The sequence below is a fragment of the Vipera berus genome (genome assembly GCF_964194415.1).
Source record: "Vipera berus genome assembly, chromosome: 4".
NCBI lineage: Eukaryota > Metazoa > Chordata > Lepidosauria > Squamata > Viperidae > Vipera > Vipera berus.
Window position 1 is genome coordinate 69,084,041 of NC_138206.1, and position 26,823 is coordinate 69,110,863.

At 39.4% G+C, this 26,823-nt stretch overlaps 1 protein-coding gene across 2 annotated transcripts in view; it reads right to left on the bottom strand.

Annotated features, from left to right (window-relative positions):
• The window catches only part of PDHA1 (pyruvate dehydrogenase E1 subunit alpha 1), a 31,955-nt gene extending 6,737 nt beyond the window's left edge, over positions 1-25,218 (bottom strand). Inside the window, exons 1-9 of one of the 2 annotated variants that reach the window (XM_081327555.1) lie at positions 25,063-25,218; positions 20,108-20,122; positions 15,747-15,815; positions 4,639-4,812; positions 3,431-3,557; positions 2,576-2,667; positions 2,004-2,096; positions 1,316-1,471; positions 1,150-1,221 (exon numbers count right to left, since the gene is read on the bottom strand). In XM_081327555.1, the coding sequence (XP_081183681.1) occupies positions 1,150-1,221; positions 1,316-1,471; positions 2,004-2,096; positions 2,576-2,667; positions 3,431-3,557; positions 4,639-4,812; positions 15,747-15,815; positions 20,108-20,122; positions 25,063-25,113 (849 nt within the window). In that variant the 5' untranslated portion in view covers positions 25,114-25,218. The remainder of the gene's footprint in view (positions 1-1,149; positions 1,222-1,315; positions 1,472-2,003; positions 2,097-2,575; positions 2,668-3,430; positions 3,558-4,638; positions 4,813-15,746; positions 15,816-20,107; positions 20,123-25,062) is intronic. The other variant, XM_081327556.1, reaches the window with a different exon arrangement.
• Positions 25,219-26,823: the final 1,605 nt, after the last annotated feature.

A 26,823-nucleotide genomic window follows, 5' to 3' on the forward strand; every position in this document is an offset into this window, starting at 1 on the left:
AGCCCTTCCCAGAGGGAAGCAAAATCAAATTTGCTTTATGACTGCATGATCTGCCTAACAATTGTGGTGATTTGCTTAATAACTGAGCAAAAGGTCATAAAATCAGGCATGCTTCACTTAATGACAGCATCACTTGGTGGCAGAAGTTCCAGTCCCAATTGTGGTTTTAAGTTGAGGAATACCTGTATTTACACTGAGCTTTTTAATTTAAAAACAGATTTGCGAAGAACTATTATGAGAGGGTCTGTTTGATATAAAATGTTACTGTGATAACCTGATATCAAACTGGTGACGTCCATGTGTAAGGCTGCATGTTTAAGCTGCCTTGTAAGAACTGGTAACGGAATTCTTTCACATTGCATTTACCCAATCTAAATCTTTTCCAGCAATGCTAGGTTCTCCTTTTCTCCAAACTTTGCCTTCCCACCACCCATACGCTTTCTTTCTCAATGTTGCAGCTAGCTCCTTCTTGAGGTTTAACACAGAATATCTTGTAGGATCCAGTCTGAATCAGTCACTGGGACCAAAGGTTTCTTCTTCCAAGCTTTCAGGCTTGTGCTGGGGCCCATCATCAGGGAACCAGAATATTGCACTCATTTCTGGAGAGAGAGAAGTTCCTTGATGATGGGCTCCAACATTGAGCCCAAAAGCTTGGAAGAAGAAACCTTTAGACCTGGTGACAAGCTTAGACTGGATCCTGCAACATTATCCTGGGACATGTATATTTACCTTCATTTGCCACAGAATATTCCTTCATTTCACCTATGACAGGTGCACAAACACACCCTGCATGCTGATGTTTATTGGATAATCATACCTTTAATGATATGTATGCTTATTTGGTTACAGTTGAGCATGTATTTAACTGTCCTTTTTGAGTATGCTGCCTCTTCATTTCTTCATCTGAAAACTTATTCCCATATTAGTTAATATTTATGTTAATCACACTACTAAGCACTATGTTTATGATTTATAAAAAGTTACCAGGTTTGGAGCTCACAAGGTAGTTTGAAAATTGGGCTAAAAGAGTACTTCCTAGTTTAGTATTGTTACATGTATTTGAAACAGAATAAATTTCTCTGAAATTCTGCCTATCTTAAACATGCAAACATAGATACTACACATGCAATACAGTGTACTCATACTTACTTTTCCTGCTCTGCAGTGATCAGCAGCAAATTTTGTAGCTTCTCTTACAGCAAGAACATCCATGCCATCAACCTAGTGGCAACCCCAGCCCCCCAAACACAAGTTTATTTAAAAGTATTACAATATTCATTTTTCTTTAAAAAATTGAGAATAGTGAATATCTTACCCTAAGACCTGGAATAAAGTCTCCTCTTTTATAATAATCTGTGCTGGCTGCAGCTCTCTCTACAGAAGTACCCATTCCATATCTATTGTTCTCACAGATAAAAATGCATGGCAGCTTCCACAAGGCTGCCATATTAAAAGTTTCAAATATTTGACCCTGGAAGAAGAATAACAGCATGGGAAGAAACTCATGAGAAATTTCCACCTAAAACCAGCTGCCTTAGCATTGTCACACTTGTTAAGTGTTTAAAGGCAAGTACAGGGACGCGGTGGCTCAGTGGGTTACGACACTGAGCTTGTCGATCAGAAGGTCGGCAGTTTGGTGGGTCGAATCCTGAGTGCCATGTAACAGAGTGAGTGCCTGTTACTCGTCCCAGCTTCTGCCAACCTAGCAGTTTGAAAGCACATAAAAATGCAAGTAGAAAAATAGGGACCACTACGGTGGGAAGGTAACAGCATTCCGTGCGCCTTTGGCGTCTAGTCATGCTGGACACATGACCACGGAGATGTCCTCGGACAAGCACTGGCTCTTCGGCTTTGAAACGGAGATGAGCACTGGCCCCTAGAGTTGGAAACGACTAGCACGCATGTGTGGGGGAACCTTTACCTTTTTACAGGCATATTATTATGTCAAATTGGATGATGCTCTATAGAAATATGCATCTAATTGAATAAACCTGGAAACTTACCTGATTTGCAGCACCATCACCATACAATGTCAAACAGATCTCATCTTTCCCAAAGTATTTACATGCCAAAGCGATACCAGCTCCCAAAGGAACCTATAAAACATGATATCATGTAGTAGGTAAACCATCTTAAACCACCTTGTTGTTTCTTATAATGGCCAATAAGGTGCAGGCTGCTTGCACACAGAGGTACAGCCATATCCACCTCCTATTCTTTTCCGCCAGCTGGTATATGGAGACATGCTGTCACCAACCAGAAATAACATTGAATTTCAAGATTAAGTGCCCTTTCAAGATTAAGTGCCCTTGATAAATCTGCCTTTTACTAAATTCATCTAACCCGTCTTTAAAGTCATGCAATAATTGCTCATAATCATCATCATGTCTTGTGGCAATGTTCCCACATTATGCAATTGGCAATTTAGCTAATGTTAGGTTTACAAAAAAGAAATACTAAGGATACAGCAAACTGCACAGAATTATAAAAGTAATGAAATAATCTAATATATGACAAACATTAAAAGCTTTATCCACATCTCAATAAAAAAGCTAGTTTGATTAATGAACCTTACCTGGGCGCCAACAATACCATTACCACCATAGAAGTTTTTGGCATACATGTGCATTGAGCCACCTTTGCCTCTAGCACAACCACCTATCCGACCTGAAATATTCAAAATACAGTATTTTACATTGGGGCGCTACTAAAGTTCCTATGAATAGTTCATTTCTGACTCTAGGGGGTGGTGCTCATCTTTTGTTTCTTAGCCAAGGGAGCCAGCATTGTCTGAAGACATTTCCGTGATCATGTGGCCACCATTAGATTATATGCTGAGGTGCACAGAACCTTCTCACTGAAGTGGCACCTATTTATCTACTTGTATTTGCATGTTTTTAAACTGCTAGGTTGGCAGGAGCTGGAGCAAGTAATGGGAGCTCAGCCCATTGTGTGGCACTCAGGTCTCAAACCTGGGCTGTCAGCTTTCCAGCTGACAAGCTCAGCATCTTTTAACCACTGAGCCATTGCACCCTCTATATGAATAGTATATAGGTGTTTTTAGCATGCCATCCCTTTTTGCTTACTTGGAATTTTGAGTAAGATTCCATATAAAACAAAAATCAAAACTGTTTTATAAATATTCTTTATAAGCTTTCTAAGGTTAATGGCTAGATTTTACATGTTACTGCATCAAATGTTTAAATAGTAGAGCAGAGATTTCTCTAAATGCAGAGAAACTTGCAGCAGTACATGAATAAATGGCTAAAACCTCAACCTCTTGGTATAAGGATAGTTGACATCACTTGAACAAAGATATACTAGGCAAATTAGGAGGGTTTTCATTTTGGAAATGCGATCAGAACTTAACCCTTTTATCTACAGTGGTATTCATCCTTTCCACATCTACATTTCATTTTACTACACAAACCAGTGAGTTCAGCAAGAATTTCTCGAACTGGAATTCCACGTGTATAGGTAAAGCCATGAGCCCGGTAGGCAGTGATCAAATGATCTGTTCGATTTATGGCTGCCTCAAGTCCAACACAACAAGCTTCCTGTGGAAAAACAAACCAACAGCCTTGAAATAGCATGCATGATACCATAATATACAGGTAAACGATAGTATTTGTATACAGTTCTCTACAAATGTCAAACACTGAGTTTGTACAATGGTTCAGATGAAACCAAAAAGCCAGCTCTGGAAAAAAGATGCTTTATCTATTCACATAAGGCTCCAGTGTATCTGAAGGAATGAGTATGTGGCTCACTTCAATTATTGTAGTATGTGCCTCCTGGAGCTGCCTTACATATGGTCAAGAAGCTACCTTGAGTTCCAACTATGGCGCACTAAGCCTCTGCAACACAGGATCATAGTAAAAAAACAGCTATTAATTTGCTTCTAGTCAGCTCACAATACTTCAATGCACTTTGGCCTTTGAGAAGGATGCTACATGTAAGCAAATACTGGCTCTTGTTACATATTTTGTTTTATTACTGTATTTTAGGTGTCTTACATGACATTTGATCATATTTAATTTTTTAAAGTATAGTACAGAGATATATAAATAATCTTAGCAAAGACAGCTCCAATGCAGTAATAATAATCATAAACAGGTTGGGAAAAATAATTAAAACTCTAGCATCTCCAAAGACTATGGGAGCAAAATCTTAAGGGTATAATACAGGCATGTCAAACTGCCGACTCACGGGCCGGATGTGTCATCCTGAAACCATGCCCACCCCATTGCTGGCAATGGGGAAAAAGTCACAATACGTCGCACGATGTTGTGAGTATAATATATATATAAATTAAAAAATGGGAGGAGAAAAACCAGGAGAGATTTGAAGAATTTACCATTCAGAGTTAACCAGACTAAAATAAAAAATATTGGCACTAGCCATTTTATTAAAGTACATTGTTTCTGCCAACTACACACTACAAACTACCCCCACTGAAGATATTTTTACAAAATTCCAAAATTTTTAGAAATGGTAAGTGTTCACCTTTTCCCACAACCTAGGAATTTGTTTATTTATACTGGTAGAGTCGAGACACAAAATTCTTCAGAATTCTTCTTTTACCTATAACAGCCTTATTAAAATGAAACAGAAAATTTGATGAAATCTGCTGCCCACCTGGCCATCATACAAATGGCAGAAACCACGAATAATCTTTTGTTTGTACAGCTGGTCTGCTTTTAGTTCCATGCGCCGAATAGTCTGCATGGTCTTATAGTATTGGAGACCTTGCTCTCTAGTCAGTACAGTTGTGGTAGGAGGACCCTCTTCCAAACGATGGAGGTCACATTTCTGCAAACAATAAAAACAAGTGGTCATGGTTTATTGTTAAAGTATTTGAGTATTTTCATACACTTAACATCTTTGTGCTAAAAGATTTCTGAACAATAAGACCTGAATAAAATAAATCCCCTAGCAAATACACTATCTGCTCCCAGCTGTAAAGATATTTAGTTGTCAATGTCTCTCTCCATAGGCTTCACAGTGTACCACATCAAAACACAATACAAGGCACAATTTTAATAAAATTCAATAAAACTGTGACACCACCACACAATAATAGCACATTTAACTATTTTCCAGAAATCTGTGTTGGAAGTCAGCACCCCCCCCCCGAGAAGGAAATATTAAAAGGGCAGAATATTATATTTCCTCAAAGGATCTTAAAAGAGGCAAAAAAACATGTTCCGTTTTTCTTAATAGCCCCAAGTCTCCCTCCCCCAAGCAGAAACCAGCTCTATAGAAATGCAGATGTGGTAGTCTGTCTAGTTACCCTCTTATATTCTTCTCCCTTTCCCTCTCCACCCCCCTCCCCCCTCCGCTCCCCCCAGATTCCTCTCCTCCCTCTGACTTCTACTCTCTACTTCTCCATCACTCTCCTGATCACTAGTCCCACAAAAAGTTTTATAGAAATCTTGTGCGTCGCGTAGACTCTCAATCTTTATCTTTCGGTCTTCCCACATCACCAGGAGCCCCTCTGGAAGCAGCCATTTATATGTCACACCTTTTTCCTCAATTGCGAAGTAACAAATTGATAGCGTTGACGTTGCTCTCGGACCCTTCTTGGCAGTTGCTTAAGAATTGTAACTGGACGGCCTTTATACTGAATTGGTTGATCTCTAGCTCTATGAAGCACTTCATCTCTAAGCGCCTTTTTGGTACACCTAACATGCACTTCCCTAGGGAGGCTGTATCGCCTGGCATAATTGGTATAAACTCGAAAAGCCTCATCAATATCGCACCGAACCTCTTTTTTCTCTTTCCCCACCAGGTCTGCAATCATTTTTCCTACCACTTCTTCCAGCTGTTCTTCTCTGTCTTCCGTCACATTTTGGAAGCGCAAAAAAAAAGGCTGCTTTCTCCATCTCCAGGTACACCATATCATCTTCCAGCTTCTTGGATGCTTGCGTGCACCTGTGCTCCCATTTCTCCATCCGCTTCTCCATATTCTCAGAGTCCTTTTCTACTGTTTTAATTCACTCTTCATGCGTATCCAGAGTCACCTGGACTACACCCAATTTTCCTTTAATTTCCTTCATCTCCTCTCTCATGTCCCCCAACTCAGCCTTCAGGCTGTCAAAATTCCTCTCCATTATGTCCTGCATATTTTGTGGCATTGTATAAATCCCTTGAATTGTAGCAGATTTTTCTGTCGCTGGTAGGCTCTCCATCGACTTCCTAACCCCTGGTGGCGTCGTAACTGGAGAGGCCGCTGCTGTCAAGGTAGGGGCCTTCCTTAAGGTTTTAGTTGATGTCGTTGTTAAAGACATTTCAGTTTGTCCCAGGAGATTTCTCCACACTACTGTACACCACAGGTTAACTCCTTCCTAGATATTTTATCACAAACCCTTCTAATAATTTCACTTCCGCTCTTTAGGTAGAAAAAAAAAGAAAGAAGGAGTCACATCAATATCCGTCAGTTTCTATAAGTCTGCAAATCAATACACTAACTTTTTCAGGGAAGAGGAAGCTTCCACCAATTATGTCATATTCGTAGACAAGTCCATTTAAGCCTCTAATCAGCATTCACGGCAGCAAAAGACAAAAGGGGTAACAAAAAAAAAGAAAAAAAATATTTGTTGCCAAAACCACCCCCGATAACTGGCTGCCGCTCCTTTCACATCTGCTTAGCACCCCACCGGCGTGCTCGCTCAGAAAGTCTTTAAATTCACTTCCACTCTTTCTCACTTCCCTGCTTCTTCTCAAACTGCCAAGTCATTGGCTTCGGGGCTGCCAAACCGCAGCCCTCTTTCAAGCCTCCAGATCCTCAGGGTGCTTTCCTTTTTCCAGCGAGGTGATTGCATCACACCTCGCCTCCAAAGATGCCCCCTCCGCTTCTCCCAGCCTCTCCAGGGCTGGAAACGGCAGAATATCGCCGCAGGAGGCCTGAAAAACAACAAGAGGCTCGGCCGTCTATCGCCTCTCCTCCCAAGGCAATGCCATCTCGGACTCCAGCTTAAAAACAAAAACAAAAAAACTCCGTACTATCCAGCTGAGCTTCTTCCTGTTAGGGAATCCTGAATGAGCCAGAAGCCGCCTCAGAGAGATGGCAGTGAAGTCGAGGGTACCTCGGAGAGACAGCGGTCGACCCGATCAATCCAGGAAAAGCCTTCCAGAAACCAACAGGAGAAAGGCTAGCTTAACTTCAGAATCTAGCCGAAGCTGCAAGCAACTGAAGTCAAAAGCACTATTTTAAGCTGATCGTAAACAGTGTGCTTGAATCTGGGTAAGAACATCGATTTTCTCTATCCTAACTACCAATTTTCCTGAAGGGGAGAAAAAAAAATTCCCAAGAAAAAAAAACCTTCCGAAAGTGAAGAAGGGGTTTTTTGCCCCACCCTTTTGCTAACGGAAGCAGTGTATTGAACCTTTTATGGAGGACTAAAATTTGAAAAATGAACCAGTGCTGACACTTACTGGTGGATGAGGATTATGACAGCTATGACTTGCATGTAGGACTTGGTAAAATCTGAAAAAAACCTAATCTCTACCTGTGACCTTCAAAGCTTTAACAATAGAGAACAGCTGTGACAAAAAAAAAATTTGGGTTGTAGATAAAGTGAAACTTACAAATTTTAGGGAACAAAAAAAGAACTTTTTTGAACTCTCTGGATTAGAAGTATATAATTAACTCTGATCTCAAAGCTATTTCCAGAGGAAAAAAAATCTGGATTCTTGGTCATCGTGGAAAATCAGAGATTTATAGAAAGAACTTATCAATAAAAAATACTTTTCAAGAGGAGACATATGATACGTTGCAACTAATTCAAATAATGATTTCAAACCACAAAGAAATCCAAAATAACTTAGAAAATATAGATCAACTCATCTCCAATTCAATTTTATACCAAAAAAAATCCCAGGAAAATACAACAGAGAAGGAACAGATAAAACAGATAACTGAACATAAATTCGAGGATAGAGACCTAAAGATGGAATTCTACAAAACAAAGAAGTATGATTTAATCCAAGTGGAAAAAAATTACAAGAAATACTGGACTTGGAAAAGACAACCTATATTTCAACACCACAAAATAAACTTGAGAATAAGAAATAAGACTAGATAAAAGAGCCTTGGTGGAGCAGTGGGCTAATGCCTCCTTAAGTAACACCAGCTGCCTGCAATTAGTGCAGGTTCGCATCCCACCAGGCTCAAGGTTGACTCAGCCTTCCATCCTTCCGAGGTAGGTAAAATGAGGACCCAGATTGTTGGGGGCAATAAGCTGACTTTGTAATAATGCCGCTTGGGGCCCCCCGAAAGCCCTAATAAGCAGGCATATACATAGAATGAAGGCTATTGCTAAGCACATTGATTTGTGCTTAGACTGTAAGCCGCCCTGAGTCTTCGGAGAAGGGCGGAATATAAATGGGATTAAAAAAAACAGACTGGGGATAATTGGGATAATGGACATCCTTGCCTTGTGCCTTTTTTGATTTTGAAGTTTTCTGTAAAATCTCCATTTACAATTACTTTAGCCATTTGTTTATAGTAAATTGCTTTAATTATATTTATGAAGTTTTATCCAAAATCCATTTCATCTAATTGTTGAATCATAAATTGCCAATTTACATTGTCAAAAGCCTTCTGTGTATCTAGAAATATTAACACCATCTGCTTCCCTGGGTGGATTTCATAGTATTCCAAAATGTCTAAGATCATTGTTAAGTTATTTTTTATTTGTCTTTTAGATAGGAATCCATTTTGGCCTGTATGTATAAATTTAGTCAAAAATTTCTTTAATCTTTCTGTTATTATTGAAGCAAAAAGTTTGTAATCCATGTTTAACAGAGATATTGGTCTATAATTTATTTGCGTCAGGTCTGAGTCTTTTTTAGGTATTAAAGTGATGTTAGCTTCTGTCCATGTATTTGGTATTTTAGCCTCTAAAAGTATTTCACTACACTTGTAGACATTTATAAAGCTCTGCAGGTAACCCGTCTGGACCCGAGTCTTATCATTTTTTTGCCTTTTTATAGCCTGTCACCTCCATCATTAATATTTTTTCATTTAAAATATTTTGCATATTCTCTGGGATTTCTGGTAGATCTGCTTTTTTATGTATTGTTTATTTTTTCTTGAAAGGTTTCCTCTGTATCATAAAGTGTCTCATAAAAGTCTTTGATAATTTTTTTAATTATATCATTTTGGAACTGTAAATCGCCTTTTGAGTCTTGCAATTTGTTTATCAATTTTTTCTCTCTTTCTTTTTTCAGTTTGTATGCTAGCCACCTCCACGGTTTATTAGTATTTTCAAAAAAAAAATCTGTTTGGCCCTTTTAATTTGTTGTGTCATTTTTTCGGCCTCTGCTACATTTATTTTATGTTTTATTATTTCCATTTGTTTTTTAAGTGTTTTCTTTTGTGGATTTATTTGTAGATCTGATTCTAATTTTATAAATTCTTCCCTTAACTTTAACTGTTGTTGCTTTTTTCCCTTTATTCTTTTTCACCATGTAGGTTATAGCCAACCCTCTGAAGTATGTTTAGCTGTGTCCCACACATTTTAAAGCAATGTCTCTTTTTTATTTATTTTGAAAAAGAATTCCATTTCCTTTGTTGCTATTTGTATAAATTCTTTCTCTTTCAATAAGGATTTGTTCAGGGACCATCTTAATTTTTTCTTGGTTCCTCTCCAAGTCATCTTTATTGGGCTGTGATCTGCCCATATATTGGGTTCTATCTTGATCTCTTGTATAATCGTGCTTAGTTCAGGAGATATCCATACCATATCAATTCTGAACCATAATTTGTGTCTGTTTAAATAAAATTAGTATTGTGTTTTGGGGGGGGGTTCTTTTCTCTCCATATGTCCTGAATACACATTTCTTCTGCCATTTTAAAGAAAGTTTTAGGTGGTATATTCTTTCCTTTTCCCCCTATTTTACTACTTTTGTAATCTGGTATTCCATCTACTATTGCATTAAAGTCTCCCGTCAAACAAATGTTTTGATATTCCAGTTCCACTATTTTTTAATGTAATTTTTGATAGAATTCTTGTTTCTTATTAGATGCATATATTGCTATCATCAAGTATCTGTTTTTGGTTTATCATTATTTCCACTAAAAATATTCTTCCTTCTTCATCTGCATAATTTGTTTGGGATTATTTCTTTTGTTTTTTTCCACAAGATGGCGACGCGTTCACACGCAGCCGCCCTGAGCTCCCAGTATTGGTGTGTGGTGATTGGAATAATGTGTGTATGGATGAGTGTGCAGTGCAAGGGGCTAAATTAGCCTACACACGCATAGAGCTGTTAAACATCGAGCTTGCAAGGCAATCCAGAATTACCAGCGATTTTCAGCAGTCCCATAACATACCGAACTGCATAGTGAGGCCTCCAGGATCTCCATGGATTGTCTTCGGGCCGGGGAGGAGCCGACGTAAGCGAAAGACAAAGGAGCGAAAACAAAAACGTGGTTGCAGAGCCGGGATACTGGCTCAGCTCAGGAAGCAGCCTCATAGACCAGCACTGCCGAGTGTGTTCTTAAGTAATGCCAGATCCCTCATCCATAAAATTGACGAATTACAGCTGCAGATGGCAGCAAGCAGGCTTCTCCGTGAATGTTGTGTGATGGTTGTCACGGAGACCTGGCTACATTCAGATGTACCAAATGCAGCAGTGGAGCTGACAAGCCGAGTCATTCACCGCTCTGACAGAGATGGAGGCTCCGGTAAGAGCAAAGGAGGACAACTCTGCGTGTATATACATTGTGACTGGTGTGCCAACAGCAGATTAGTTTACACGTATTGCTCCCCAGATGTGGAACTGATGACTGTCATATGTAGGCCTTTTTATCTGCCTAGAGAAATTACTGTGGTAATTATTATAGCTGTTTACATTCCACCTGATGCCAATGTCAGCACGGCACTTTCCAAGCTGTATGACGTCATCTCCAGGCAGCAGCAAACTCACCCAGAGGGCGCTCTTGTTGTGGCTGGGGACTTCAATCAAGCTTGTCTAAAGACAGTTCTTCCCAAGTTTGTACAGTATGTGCAATTTTCCACCAGAGGAAAGAACACTCTAGACTGCGTGTACTCTAATCTGAAACAGGCATACAGAGCATTCCCTCTCCCCCACCTGGGCACATCCGACCATCTTTCACTCCTGTTGTGCCCAAAGTTATGTTCCTCTCAGGAAAAGAACTCAGGCAGTCACGAAAAGTGTCAAAATCTGGCCAGTGGGTGCTCTCAGTCAGTTGCAGGACTGCTTTGAAACCACTGACTGGAGTGTATTCGAAGATCAAGACCTGAATGTATACACAGATGCCATACTCCCATAATATTAAAACATGCACTGATAGTGTGACAACAGAAAAGTGCATTAGAGTTTACGGGAATTGCAAACCCTGGATGACTGCAGAGGTACGAACACTCCTGAGAGCCTGGGATTCTGCCTTTAAGGCAGGGGACAGGGACACATACAGAGAGGCCAGGGCAAATCTCAGAACAGGCATTAGGATGGTGAAACAACAATATAAACACAAGGTGGAGAACCACCTAGCAGACAACAATCCGAAGCAAGTGTGGCAGGGACTGCAGCACCTAACCAACCACAAGGGCAATACGAGGAACAAGGTTAATACCGATGCCTCGTTGGCAGAGGAGCTGAATATCTTCTTCGCTCTCTACAAGGTGAAAAGACCAGACCCCGTAGCCTCTGCTGGCTGGCCTTCTGATTCTCAGCCACTCACCCTGTGTGAACACCAAGTGAGAGGTGTATTGAAGGCTGTGAATCCCAGCAAAGCCGCAGGCCCAGATGGAGTGCTGGGGATAGTGGTTAAGAACTGTGCCGACCAATTAGCAGGGGTCCTGACAAGGATCTTTAACATCTCCTTGCAAACGGCATGTATACCATCATGCTTGAAAGTAGCTACCATTGTCCCAGTACCCAAAGAAAACTGCAGTTGAGTGCCTGAATGACTACAGACCTGTTGCATTAACGTCTGTAGTCCTGAAATGCTTCGAAAGACTGGTTCTCCAACATCTTAGGACATGCCTCCCACTGGACTTCGACAAACATCAATTTGCCTACAGGGGGAACAGGTCAACAGATGATGCCATAGCTACTGCTCTACACTCTGTAGCAAGCCATCTAGAGAAACCTGGAAGCTATGTCAGGATGCTTTTTGTTGATTACAGCTTGGCTTTCAACACCATTTTGCCGAGCACTCTCATTGAAAAGGTGACCGACTTGAAATTTTCCACCTCCATCTGTGATTGGATTCAAGACTTTCTCAGGGACCGGTTGCAAACAGTGAGGGTTGGGTCTGTTTTATCCACCCCCCTGAAGCTTTGAACCGGCTCGCCACAGGGATGCGTGCTTAACCCCTACCTGTACTCATTGTACACATATGATTGTGTATCGTCCGACTCATCTACTACGATAATTAAGTTTGCAGATGATACCACCATAGTGGGTCTTATTAAAGGTGGAGCTGAGACAGCATACAGGGGGGAGGTACAAAAACTATCCATATGGTGTTTCACGAACAACTTGCACCTGAACATCGGCAAGACTAAAGAGATGGTGCTAGACTTCTGGAGGAAAAAAGAGGAACCTGCCCCACTTTACATTGGGGGGGCGTCCTATGTGGAAAGAGTTTCCTCCTTTAAATTTCTGGGAGTCTACCTCTGTGAAGATATTATCTGGAAAGTTAATACAACCCAGGTGGCCAGAAAGGCCCAACAGAGACTCCACTTCCTCAGGGTCTTGCGGAAGAACAGGGTAGAATAACGGCTAATGTCCCTCTTTTACCGGTCTACTATAGAGAGCGTCCTCTCGTACTGTATTGTGGTTTGGTATGCTGGTCTGACAGCCGCAGATAAAAAAGTATTATAGAGGGTGGTGGGCACAGCACAAGACATTGTGGGCTGTCCCCTGACACCACTGGATGACATCGCCAGGGCTGGCTGCCTTGGAAGAGTGAGGAAAATTCTCAGGGATGACTCACACCCTGGGCGGTATCTCTTTACTCTCCTACTAGCCGTACCAACAGGCTGAAGAACAGCTTTTATCCATGGGCTGTTAGGCTCTTGAACAGGAAATAATTTTATAAATTTTATGCATGATTGACTTGCGAGGCCAGTGTGTTGTGCAATTAGCTCACATGTTGTAATAAGATTGGAGGGTTTGTTGTCAACTGTGAGTTGTTGGGGGGGCACGAAGGGAGGCTCAGCCAATCTCAATGTATACATGGTTGTACTTTGACAATAAAGGTTCATTCATTCAATAAAGCTATTCCTCTTTTCTTTTGTTGTGCTAATCCGAAGTAAAGTTTGCCAATTTTTGGTTGTTCCAACAATTTGCAGTATTGTCTCTTAATATGTGTTTCTTGGAGACAGATTATGTCCATTTTTAATCTTTGTAATCATGTGAAAAATTTTCTCCTTTTTGTAGGGGAGTTCAATCCATTTATATTCATTGAAAGAATCCCATTTTCCTTCTCCATCTCCTTCAATTATATTTAGGTCTTCTAGTTGTTCTTATCTGTCTCTGTTCTCTTGCTCTTATCCCTTCTTCTGTATTTGTATTTTCAGATTCTTCTTCCTCCCTTGGCTTGGCTGCTCCTTCTATTACTGTTTCTTCCTGTCTCTTTGTTTCTCTGTACGGAATTCCAGACTTTCCCCTTCCATAAACACTTTATGGTTGTCATAAAACTCCAATGCCTTGAGTGGCATGTCCAGTCTGTATCTTTTCGCATCCCAGTTAATTAGGATCCCTTCTGGAATCAGCCATCTAAAATTCAATCCTTTTTCAATTAATTTTCTAGTTAAAAATTGATGTTGTTTTCGTGCGTCTCTTCAGGACAATTTCTTTTTCTTTATATTGCAGAGGGTCATCTCTCACTCTTCTCAGAATCTCATCCCTTATAACAGATCTTTTAACAAATCTAACATGTACTTCTCTGGGGACTTTGTTTCTCCTCACATAACTTGAATTGACTAGAAATATCTGATCTATCTCTCCTTCCATTTCCTGTTTTCCGATTTAAAGTGCCAATAGCTCCGTTATCAGTTCTGCGAGATCCTCTTCCTTATCCTCTATTATATTAATATTAAACACCCTGTCTTAATGCAAGGGGAAAAAATTCTTCTGCTTAGAAAATAATATTACTTTGACATATGACAGATTTGTATAATGTGGATCAAGTGGCAAGGAGAAAAAACATTTAATGTTACGACTTATGGTCACTTAATAAATTAGTCAATAGTACTTTCTGAATAGGCCAAAGCAATTATTTACACATTAATATATTTTATTACCAACAGTAATAGAGATAGCCATTTACTGAAATGGCTCTACAATACTGGGTTAATTCACAGATAGATCAGTTAATCAATATAAATTATAGCAGCTAAATGGAACCATTAGGTTGGTATATAATATGCTTCTGAAGAGCAATTGCTGGAAATGATAGAGAGAACTAAGAGCAAAAATAGATTATTATTTTCATGAACTATTAAACAGCTTCCTGAAGCAGTTCTGACCTTTTTGAACACATAATATTGAAATAATCCAAAACTAGGCATCATGGTCTCTTTGGGGAACAATCATCAGATGCTTCCCTCGACTTCTGCCATACTTAACATTTTTACAAATTGTTTTACTTATCTCACTCCTCTTCAAGCAATCATGCAGCAATTTACTCTAGAATCACAACTGAGCCAGTGGTATAACAGAACATCCTTGGAACCTATTGCACTTCCTAGGTCACGGGTGTCAAACTTGCCACATCACGTGACGTGTCACAACGTATCGCAACTTTTTTTGCATTGCTGGAGCTGGGGTGGGAATGGCCTCCATATGATGCAACTGGCCTGTGGGCCGGCAGTTTGACACCCCTGTCCTAGACAGACATTCCCACTGTAACAGTTTTGTAACTGCCTAAACTACTCGCAGGTATTCCTCACTTAACAGTCATAATTAAGACTGGGAACTTCTCTAAGCAATCTGGTTGTTAAGTAAGACATCACATGACCACAACTTCAAATTTTACTGCTGGCTTTTCCACTGAACTCTAATTATCAGAAGTCAGCTGTGATGTACGTAAATCACAATCAAGACCACGGGATTCTGCAGGGATTGTAACTGCCCACTGGTTGCAAAGCCCCTGATACTGGTCTCATGACTACAGGGATGCTACAACTATCATAAGTCTAAAGACTAGGTAACGATAAAAGTTATTATTTCAACACCATGTAACTTTGCTAAAGTTGCTAAACAGGGCAGTTTTTAGGCTATCTGAACTCTGAAATGTTTGTTGGTCAAAAAGTATGAAATTGATGATAGAACCTGATGAAATTTAACAGGACTCTTACTTTAGAAAGCAGGAAAGGCTTCCCATAGCTTCCAAATTCCCTATTTATGGCCATTATATTCTGTCCTCATATTTGCAGTATATTTTTTACATAATTTATAAAACATGCTGAATGACCACACTGTGACTTAGAATTAACAAATATGTCTTTCATTTAAAGAAAATTAAATAATCAAATAAAATTAGTGGTAATTAAATTGCATGTTAAAAATTTAAATTATTTTATACTTCTCCTGTAAATGTATTTCAATCCAAGAAATGATGTTCCCCATTTTATACTTAAAAATATATATTTGTAATATTATTTCAATATAAAGGAGTTTGACTATACCTCCAAATGATTGTACAACATTAAAATATGTATTAGTTTTACTCTAATATAGTTTTTAAAAATAAATCTGCTTACCTTAATTTCAAATGTAGCCTCATTTGCAAAATCTGCATAATTACGAGAAGTGACAACCACACGGGCAACCTTTCAATAAAAAAGAGAGGCAAGAAACAGATATACAGACAGATATTAAATTAAAATATTTTTAAAAATATTTCTATCTGCTTCAAGATGATTTCAACTTATATCTAACAATTTTAAACTTCTAAAGATTATAATGCATATTTTATAAACAGTATCTCTGTCTATATTTATTTATTCATTCCATTTTGATGTTTGATTCCAATTAACTGTGACTCAAAATAAACAATATAAAAATAAGGAAATATCAAAATAAAAATAATCCAAAAATGAATTATAAGATACCAACAAAAGAAAATATCTCTAATTCAGGGTTGAACTGTGGACTTTTTGGTGCTCTGAGAATTTGTGTAAGGCTGATGATGTTACATAGCTGGGTAATATAACGTCTGCAAGTAAACCAAACTCATAGAAGAACTTATTATAATAAACAATATATTTTACAGAAAATATATTGAATTATGTGGGTCCCATAAACACATTTGTAATTTCTATTTTGGAAGATTTGGAATGGAAAAACCAGGAGTAAAAAAGCAATGTAATCAGAATCATTAAAATAATGCAGGTAAGAACAAAAAGCATTTATCCTGTTTGGGGAGCCTAAATGGGCAAGAAGCTGCCCCAGAGAGGTGGCAATGAAGGAAGGTAGTCCCAGGGATCTAGAAGAGATGGCGGTCTCCCCGATCGGTCCAGGAGAAGCCTTCCAGAAACCAACAGGAGAAAGGATAGCTAACATTGTCTAGCCCCAGCTGCAAGCAATGGAAGTTAAAAGCTCTACTTTAAGCTGATTGTAAACAGCGTGTTTGAATCTGGGTAAGAATATTGATTTTCTCTATCCTACCTACTTTCCTGAAGAGAACTCCCAAGAAGCAAAAAATAAACTTCCAAGAGTGAAGAAGGGAGGGTTTTCCCCCCCACCTTTTGGCTATTGGAAGCGGCAAATCTAACCCTTTTTGGAGGAAAAAGGTCAGAAAGATCTGAAAAATGAACCAATGCTGACAACTACTGGTGGATGAGGATTATGATAGTCATGGTAAAATCCAGGGACAAATCTCTGCCTATGACTTTCAAAGTTTTAACAAACACAGCTGTTTAGATAAAGTGAGACTTACAAATCTGAGGGAACAGAAACAAAGAACAAAAAAGACCCTTTTTATGAACTCTCTGGACTATACATATCTATTTAATTCTGGCTTCAAAGCTATTTCCAAGGGGGGGGGAAAGGAAAAAAAAATCTGGACTTTTGGTCATTATGGAAAATCAGAGATTTAAAGAAAATACATCAAGAAACAATGAATACTTCACAAGAGGAAATATATGATAAGCTGCAACCAATTCAAAGGACAATGATCTCAAACTACAAAGAAATACAGAACAACTTTGAAAGTATAAATCAACTTATCTCCAATTAAATTTTACTCCAAAAAAACCCTCAGGAAAATATAGCAGAGATGGCTGAACATAAATCCAAGGATAGAGACTTAAAGATGGAATTGTACAAAACAAAAGAGTATGATTTAATTCAAATGGAAGAAAAGACAACTTACATTTCAACACTACAAAGCAAATTTGAGGATAAGAAAAAAGACTGGAAAAAAACATCTACAGAGATACTAGGGAAAACACCAGAACTGGAGAGACAAAACGTGACAAGAGAAGTGGAGAGAAAAGGAAGGAAAAAGATTCCTACTTTCTATATCTACAGCAATACCTATGATCATACGGAAAAACCTTCTGATTCAGCAAAGTACATTGATTAAGGAGGATACTGGGCAAAGAAAAAAGATTAAGATGGAAACTAAGAAAATAGATGATGGGACCTATCAGAGAGAATACTTAAAAAAGAAGCGTTTGTTCGAATATGGTTAAAGAAATAGAAAAACTTTGGAATATACCATTCTAAGAGGGATGAATTCTTCAAATAATATAGTATGCTTCTTTCTTTTCTGTAAAAAAAAAGCTGAAACGACTTAAATGAAGCAAATGTTTTAGATACTTAAATGTGACTGAATTTAAGAAAAGTATAAAAAAATGTTTTGAATCAGTCAAGGGATTAGATGAGTAGACCTATTGAATGGAATGTTTAAAGATTAAATATATTCTTAACGATGGTTAAAAAGAATAAGTAATTGAAGAAATAAATATATATAAACCTAGAAGGGATATATATTTTAAGTAGTATGTTATTTCTTATATTTTGTTGCTCTTGCTTTCTTTTCTTTTTTTCATTTTTTTTTCTTCTCTTTTCATTCTTTTATCTATTTCTTAAGAAATGTAAGTGGGAGATGGCTTATATGCAAAAAATAGAATTAAATCTATCAATGTAAATGTAATCAATCGTTGAGAAAATTTTCACTAGTAAGAATATCTAGAATCTGGTGGGAGAAATAAACTAAAATAAGGATTGTAACAGGTTTTATGATAAGGCAACCAAAATGACTGAAAAGAAAAGAAATATTATACTAATATAATTATTATTTTTAGGAATATTGGAAAAAATATATACTTAATTATTATTTATCAAAACAATAAGAATTGTATTAACTCAATGTTTGCAAAAAAGGATATTTTTGGGAAAGAGGAAATCAACTAAAATTAATATATGGAATACAGATTATAGAAATTAATTGTTAAGGATTATTTTACAAATGTAACCCAGACAACACATTTTGCCAATTATTGATCTATGCTTCGTTAAAAAATCAATAAAATATATTATATAAAAAAGAAAAAATAGCATTTAAGAAACTAGATGCCTTAAACACTTAAAAACAGTTTACCAAACAATTTTAGTCTCTATTTATCACCTATCCTACCAGTTGTGATTATTTTGCAACACATATGTGCAAACGATTATTACGTGTTCATGCAGGATTTGCTACACTAGTAAAATGCCACAGGATATATGATTAGAGGACACAAAAAGAAATGTAATAGGAAAACACAGGAAATGATAACATTTTTAGCAATGTTTATATTACTTAGATTTTTCAACATTTCCAGAAAAAGATAAAACCCTCATATTTCATGCTTTTGAAAACCTGTTTTCTCAATGGTGTAAAAATCAACAAGGTTGTCTATTGACATGAAATGCTGAAGCCCCAACTTTGGTCTCCATGATAGTTATGCTAGAAATGCAGGTAATCCCCGAGTTACGAGCGTTCAATTAACGCTCATTCAAAGTTACACGATAAGTGCCCCCATGCTTACAAGCAAGCCCCAAAATTACGAATATTGCAGCACCATGGCAGTTGTTCACCCTTATGAACGACAACAGAGGCTTTGCAACATTCACTCTGGTTATTCCCTCCCTCCCCACCCCCACCTCGAGTCTCCCTAGGCATCAGGCCTTCAATACTCACCCTGTAAAAATCGAGATCCTTCACTTTCTTGGCTTCTCCAGGCCTTCGGTGTATTTGCAGAGAATGGAGGCCTAAAGTAATGCAAGATTACACAAGATCAGTTGGGCGAGATCTCACACTACTGATCTTGCATGATCTCATGGTACTTTAGGCCTCTGTTCTCTGCAACAGAGAACCGAACCCAGGAGATGATTCCACGTGCCTCCAGAGGCTGGATTGTGACTTTGGAAGCCTTTTCCAGGCCGGTGCCACCTAGATCTGAGGCCAGGGGATGCTTCCACGGCCCTGTGGCAGCCAGATCTGGGTGCCAGAGGCCTTCTCCAGGCCACTGCCACCCAGTTCTGAGGCTGGGGGAATGCTTCTGTGGCCCTCTGGTGGCCTGATCTGGGCGCCGGAGGCCTTCTCCAGGCTGCTGCTGCCCGGATTGGGCCGTGGAAGCACCCCCCAGCCTCAGATCTGGGCGGCAGCAGGAACTGCTATAGAGAGGAGACGGATCTTTTCAAGGTGAGTCTGGCACGGCAGGAAGGGAGGGGGAAGCATGAGGTATCTTAGTGGGTTGGGAGGCCTTCGGGGCCTGTTCCATCACTAGGCCCCCCATGGCCTTCCCTACCCTGAGATATCTCATGTTCACTTAACGAGTCACATGCGTCTTAATGAGCAAGGGAGTGATCTCATTCGAAGTATGAGATTCACTCTGAGTTTTTGAGTTACGAGTGGAATGGGAAGGCTCCATTACACTCGTAACTCGAGGATTACCAGTAATTTTTACTGAACTGAATTTCTTAAAATTAGAAAAGCTACCAAGATTTAAATTTTCTATCTAGGAAGAAATGGACCAATAAAGTAACTAACACATCAGAATGGAATGTAATTTCTTGCACAACAAATTATGGCTTCTTATGAACATTCATGCAATTAAAATACTGGTCTTACCTCACTAACAGCTCCCTAAAGCAGTAGAATTGGGAAAAACAAAAATAGAAAGGAATATCAGCTACCATCATACAGAAGTGGGATAAATAATTCCTTACAAATATACTTTTAGTACCAATTTTATTTAGCCAAGTGACACCTATTTATTCAGCATCGAATTCTTTTTTATGCTACTATAAAGAAAGTAAAACTTCCTTTAAAAAGTTATTACATTATAATATTTCAGCATAATGAACAACAAATGCTGTTATTTTTAATACACCACACAAAGTATTTTGTAGCAATTATCCCTATTTGTGCACCTATCTTCATACACACAACCCAAGTCAAAAAGATCTTCCTGCTGATTTTTGTGAGCAGATTATCTCTAAATCAGGGTTCAGGCCTGGGCTTGGGATCAAGATTCATTAGTTGCTCTTGTGTCATGAGATAGGACCTGAAGGAGATAAAGGCATAAAGAAATTGAGCACTCTTTTGCACTGGACTGTCTGCAAGGTTGAGAATTTGAAGCTCAATTTTGCAGATTCCATGCCTTTTAATTTGTTCATTGTGGAAACAAAGAGATTGAGGGCTCCAGACTGTCTCTATTTTATGTAATTTCTACTTGGGAGAGTCATCTGTGGAGTTACGGTCTGGTTTTATCAATATATACAACTCTACATAACTTTTTTATTGTTATAAGCCACCTAGAGTAGCCCCCCGGCAGAATAGGCAGAAAATAAATTTAATAAATAAACAAACATAGAGGTACTGTTGATACACAAAACCTTTGCTTCAATTGAAGTTCCATCTCTTGTTCTCAAGAATGGGAAAAATTGGTCAGCTATTGTTGTTTTATACCTAGTGTTAAACTGTAATGTTACTGACTTGTCTGTGTGACCTTAACCACTGTTGGTACCATGGCTCAGTGTGTTGTGTGAACTTGTAAATTGTGGTTTATTCAACAAATCATTAATAAAATCATGGTAGAGAACGGTATTAAAACCTAAATTCAAAGAAAACCATTGAAGTTTATTATGGGCAATAATTTAAGCCCCCTAAATCTTGGCGTTTTAAACAGGATTTTTTTGGAATCCTGCAAATCCACTCTCAAAGAATCCAAAAAGTAGAATTAAGAATTTTTGTTCTAACTTACTACTTACTATGAATGAAAACTTATTTATTTAAAGAATCAGCTCATTGATATAAATTTCAGAACAAAATAAAAGAATGTGGTTTAGAAAGATTATACCCTGGATCATGAGATCCAACCCTCAGTAGCTTAGAATTTGTGTTGCATGGTATTATTAAAATACATATTGCAAATTGATGTAAAGTGATCTGAAGTGCAAATATAAACCAGTAACATCTGGCACAGATTTATCCCTATATTAAAAGCTGGGTTTGAAAAAAACATCCAGGGAATATCACTGTTTTCCCCTACAGCATCAGACAGCTCATGACAATTCTATAATATACTTGCCTTAATACTGTTAAGTTAGGCATTGGAACAAAAATGTCTCCTTCAATAACCTAGATGGAAATATGCAGACCCACAACCTCCCGCTCAAAGAAAACAGGCAGACATCTAGCAAAGAAATAACACCAAACATCCCTAAAAGAGTCACATCAACAAACACACCTGAGATAAATAGAAAAGCACCCGAGACTGCAGCCCCCCAAAAAGGAAGGCAAGGGTTGCTAATAGAAGATTCTATCCTTGAAGGAACAGAATCAGCAATCTGCAGACTGAACATACAAACCAGGGAGGTATATTGTCTCCCTGGAGCAAAAATCAAAGATGTGGCCAATAACCTAACCAAAATAATTAGGCCTACAGATTACTACCCTTTTCTCCTCCTTCACATTGGGACAAATGACACAACAAAGAACCTGAGTACAATATTGAGAGATTATAAGCAACTAGGCAATAAAGTTAAGGAGCTTAGGAGCACAAGTAGTGTTCTCAATAGTACTCCCAACGAAAGGCCAACACCCATTGAGGGGAAAAAAGAATTCTAGAAATAAACCACTTGCTAAAGGGTTGGCATCGCCAAGAAGACTTTGATTTCCTTGATCATGGACTGCATTTCCTATGCGAAGGACTCTTGGCAAGGGATGGGCTGCACCTCATGAAAACAGGGAAAAATGTACTCGGAAAAAGACTAACCCAACTCATCAGGAGGGCTTTAAACCAAAATTGAGAGGGAAGGATGACCAATCTTTAGAAGCTCTCAAAACCAGTCATAAATCCCCCCCCCAAAAAAAAACAAATCAAACAATGAGGTAGGCAGTGATGAGACAAAAAAAACACAACTCCAATAACAATCAGGAGATGCAGGAAACATACTCATGGACAGGCATAAAGATCTTAAATGCTTATATACAAATGCTCAAAGCTTGGGGAACAAACAGGGTGAACTAGAAACAATAGTACATGAGGGCAGGTATGGCATAGTTGGCATTACAGAAACCTGGTGGGATGACCCATGAGTGGAATGTACGGATGGATACAAATTGTTGAAAAGAAATAGATCTACAAAAAGAGAAAATGGAGTTGCACTATATGTAAGAGAACACTTCATATCTACAGAAATGCACATGATCAAAGATAAAATCCCTCCAGAATGTATAGGGGTCAGTATAAAACGGGGGGAAGTGACATTGCCATAGGTGTGTATTATAGGCCACCCAACCAATCAGAAGAAATAGATGAACTCTTTGCCATATGTTAACAAACATATAAAGGAAGCATACCACAGTAGTAATCGGAGACTTCAACTTGAACGGTACTAGAATTAGTACCACTTTATAAAACCCTAGTAAGACCACACCTGGAATACTGTAACCATTTTTGGTCACCATACTACAAAAAAGATGTTGAGACCTTGGAAAAAGTTCAGAGAAGAGCAACTAAAATGATCAAAGGCCTGGAGACTAAAACATATGAAGAATGACCTCAGGGCTTGGGTTTGGCTAGTCTAAAGAAAAGAAGAAACAGGGGCAACATGATAGCAGTAATCCAGTATTTGAAGGGCTGCAACAAAGTAGTGGGCATCAAATTATTTTCCAAAGCACCAGAGGGCAAGACAAGAAACAATGGTTGGAAACTGACCAAAGAGAAACGACCTGGAATTAAGGAGAACTTCCTAACAATGAAGACAATTAACCAGTGGAACAGCTTGCCTTCAGAAATCATGGGCACTCCATCCCTGGAGATTTTTAAGAAGAGACTAGACAGTCATTTGTCTGAAATGGTATAAGTTCTCCTGCTCGAGCAGGGGTGTCAGGTTCCCAAAGAAGTACCTGCTTTTGTAACAATTATTTGGGGCCTGCCATTCTGTTGGGAGGGGGATACTTCGGGGATGTTTTGCACTGTCTTTAGTGTGAATATTAGCTGGGTTTTACAAAACACACTCATGATAAACTAAGCAATGGTTCCTCAAATGTCTGGATTCAAACAACACGCTGAAGTCTAAATGAAGTGTTCATAAAGTGTTCACATGGCCTTGTAAGTCCAAATTTCTCTAATTTGTAGCCAAATCCAATCTGAGGCAGTCATCGGGACCAGAGATTTAGTCTTGCAAGCTTTTGAACTCATGCTGGAGCCCATCCTCAGGGAACTTCTCTCTCCCCAGAATGTGTCTGACAGAGAAGCTCCACAATACATTCTGGAGAGAGAGAGAGAGAAGTTTCTGAGGATGGGCTCTAGCACAAGTCCAAAAGCTTGAAAGACTAAGCCTCTGGTCCTGGTGACCGACTCTGATTGCATCCTGCAACATTATCCTGAGACACAAATATCTGCCTAATTTGTGGTACAATTCTAGTCGGCTAAAAGCCAGATGGTAGCAAAGAGTCGGAAGTCTATTTCTACCAGATATGGGTTGTCTGAATATTTCCATGTACATCTGGTACCCTATCATGCAAATGGAGTGGGGAAGTGCCTAGTCAGTTTAGAAACTTTTGTTCCTGATTTGTATTCACACACTGTGTTAAGGCCATTGCTTAGTTTATTAAATAAGTCACAGAGTAGCAATTCTCTACCTGGGGCCATATGGCCCCCTTGGGATGTTTGAAGGAGACCACAGGTGAAATACATGTTAAGAGGGGAACCCATCATAGGCCAAGAGGACCACAGAAAAGCAGAGTGTATTTATATTGCAAATATTGTATTATATAACGCCTTTTTTGTAAATAAAATATATATTTTATTTACAACCTAAGTGTGTCCCAAAAGTGATTCTTGGATGAGAAGTGAAATGTCTTCAAAGGAAAATAAGAAAGTCTAGTTGCCTCGTGAAAAAGCACCTTTGGGATAAAACTATGACCTGGATGACTGAGAATCTCCATAGACATAAACCTAAGTTTGTAAATGGCAAGGTTTTTTTTATCGGTAATGGGACCTGGAAAGGGGGGAGGCACAGAAGAAAAACGTTACAGGGGGCACGGGTGAAACAGGACGAGAAACATGCTGTGCTTCTTAATTTTGGCAATTTTAGATGTATGGATTACAACTCCCAGAATTGCTCAGCTAGGAAAGCCTACTGGCTGGAGAATTCTGGGAGTTAGTCCATGCACCTTAAAGTTGCCAAGACTGAGAAAGACGGTTGATGAAAATACAGGAAGGAATAATCTATGGTTTCTTTAAAAAAAAAAATCTTGCAACGTCCACGTCGAAACTGCCCACCCCAAGCCAATCGCGGTCCCAGCCGGGCCTTGTTTCCCTTCTTCTTTCTTATGAAAGCCCCAATAGGCAAAGTATCCCAGCCCGTTGGAGTGCTGACGGGATGCAACCAGAGCTTGATGTCGACAGTGGCAGGAGAATGGAGCCGCTTTGCTCGCGCTTATGCAAGGTGCCCACCCGGGATCGTGTGAATCCCATGCACTCGGGCAAGAGCTATCCCACGGCCGGCGCGAGGCCCCCGCGCGCGGGCTCCAGCCGCAGGGAACCGGGTTCCTGGCCCCCGGACACTCACCGGTCTCGGACCTTGCAGCAGGCGAGAGAGGGCGGCCAACATCTTGCGCATGGAGTGTACCGGGTCCCCGCCGGCCGCAGCCTTCTGATCAAGGCCGGAGATGAAGTCTCCTTCAGGATTCGGCGCCTTGCCCTTCTTCGCCGCTGCCGGGCAGACGAGCCCTTTGCCCAGAGTGACAGCCGAGCGGCTCTCGCCTGCCCCCCTGCGGATCCCGAGAGCCGACCGTTGCCCTCCCCGGCGTGGTTGCAGCGCTTGCCTTCGACACGAGGGGCGACAGTGCGAACGTGCAAAGCTTCCCTGTTCTCCGCTTTTAAATGTGTACCCGGCGATCCTAGGAGGAAAGCGCCGCTTCTCCCGGCGTTTCAGAATCAGATCGCACGATTCCTGCCTCGTGCTTCTGGTGTTTCTCGTATTTCCACACAGCTAATAAGTAGCCAGCAGGCGTATAGTTCCTGGCTTCGGGGAGACGGAGATAAACGTCCTTTTTGCGTCATTGCAGGATATAGATACACTTGTATAGGTCTCAAGACTTGTAAAATCAAATACAAGATATATATTAAAAAGCATCCAAGCTTCATTTTGTTGAGCCGTGTTAACGTTATTCACCTGCCAATGCACAAACCTTACAAGAGGAAGATGGAAATAGTATAAAGACTAAAATATATTTGGATATAAAATTTATCACACTATTGTTAGAAACAGTATGAGTTCACATACGGGACTACTCGAAACAACCTGAAAGCAGCAAACATGGGTACACACAATGTGGACCCAGAATTAAGCATACATCAGGTTTTTATCCCCTTACACTCTCCCCCTTTTGCTGGCACAGTATCCTATAAAAAACATCTACCTTATATGGTTGCCTGCTTCCCGCTTTCCAAGAAGACCGATTGCACCTATGCCGTCTGCTTAACACTTTAACCATAACCTAGTTTTTGCTAGCATAAGCTCTATTTTATCTTTGTATTTCCTCTACCTGCAGTGTCAACTTACATTTACCTTTACCTTAGCCTATCTAATGTCAACAAGCTCATATTTTTCATTTAGCACATATGTTAAGCTTTTACTTTAAAAACAATAGAAACTCCATTTTATAAATTGCACTATCAAACTGCATCCTACAAACTCTGATAGTCACACATCCAACATCTTTTAGGACCATTATAATGTGAATATACAGATTCAAAATGCAGTATTGTCCTTCCTTCAGGTTCTTTGGAAAATAGGTTGACCCTTCCTGCTTTGTGGAAGTCCCTTAAATATAGGAAACTGCTATCATGTCGCCCTCAATTATTTTCATTAAATTAGACATACCCAATACCTGCAATCATTCTTCATATATGTTAGTGCCCTAATCATCTTTGTTGCTCTTTTCTGTACTCCTTCTAGAGCCTCAATGTCTTTGATATCATGGCGACTGTAATGTATTGGGCCTTGTTTTGCTGAGTGTACCACCTGGGGTTTTGAATGCTGGAAGGTTGCTTAAGCAAGGAGCTGGCTAATGGCTCCCAGCTCCTCAGACAACCTGTCTCCAGCACTGCCATTGGCTGCCTCTAGGGAGGCAATAGGTTGCTTTAAACCTATTGGCTGCCACCTAGAGGCCAGGGTATAAATAGCTGCATTCGCAGCCCTGTTTCCCAGTTCAATTCCTGCAAGCAAATAAAGAATGTTCCTGACTGAACTCACTTGCCTCGTCTCTCAAGCAACGAACCCAGTACACAACAGCGACCAAAACTGGATGCCTTATAAAGTGGAACT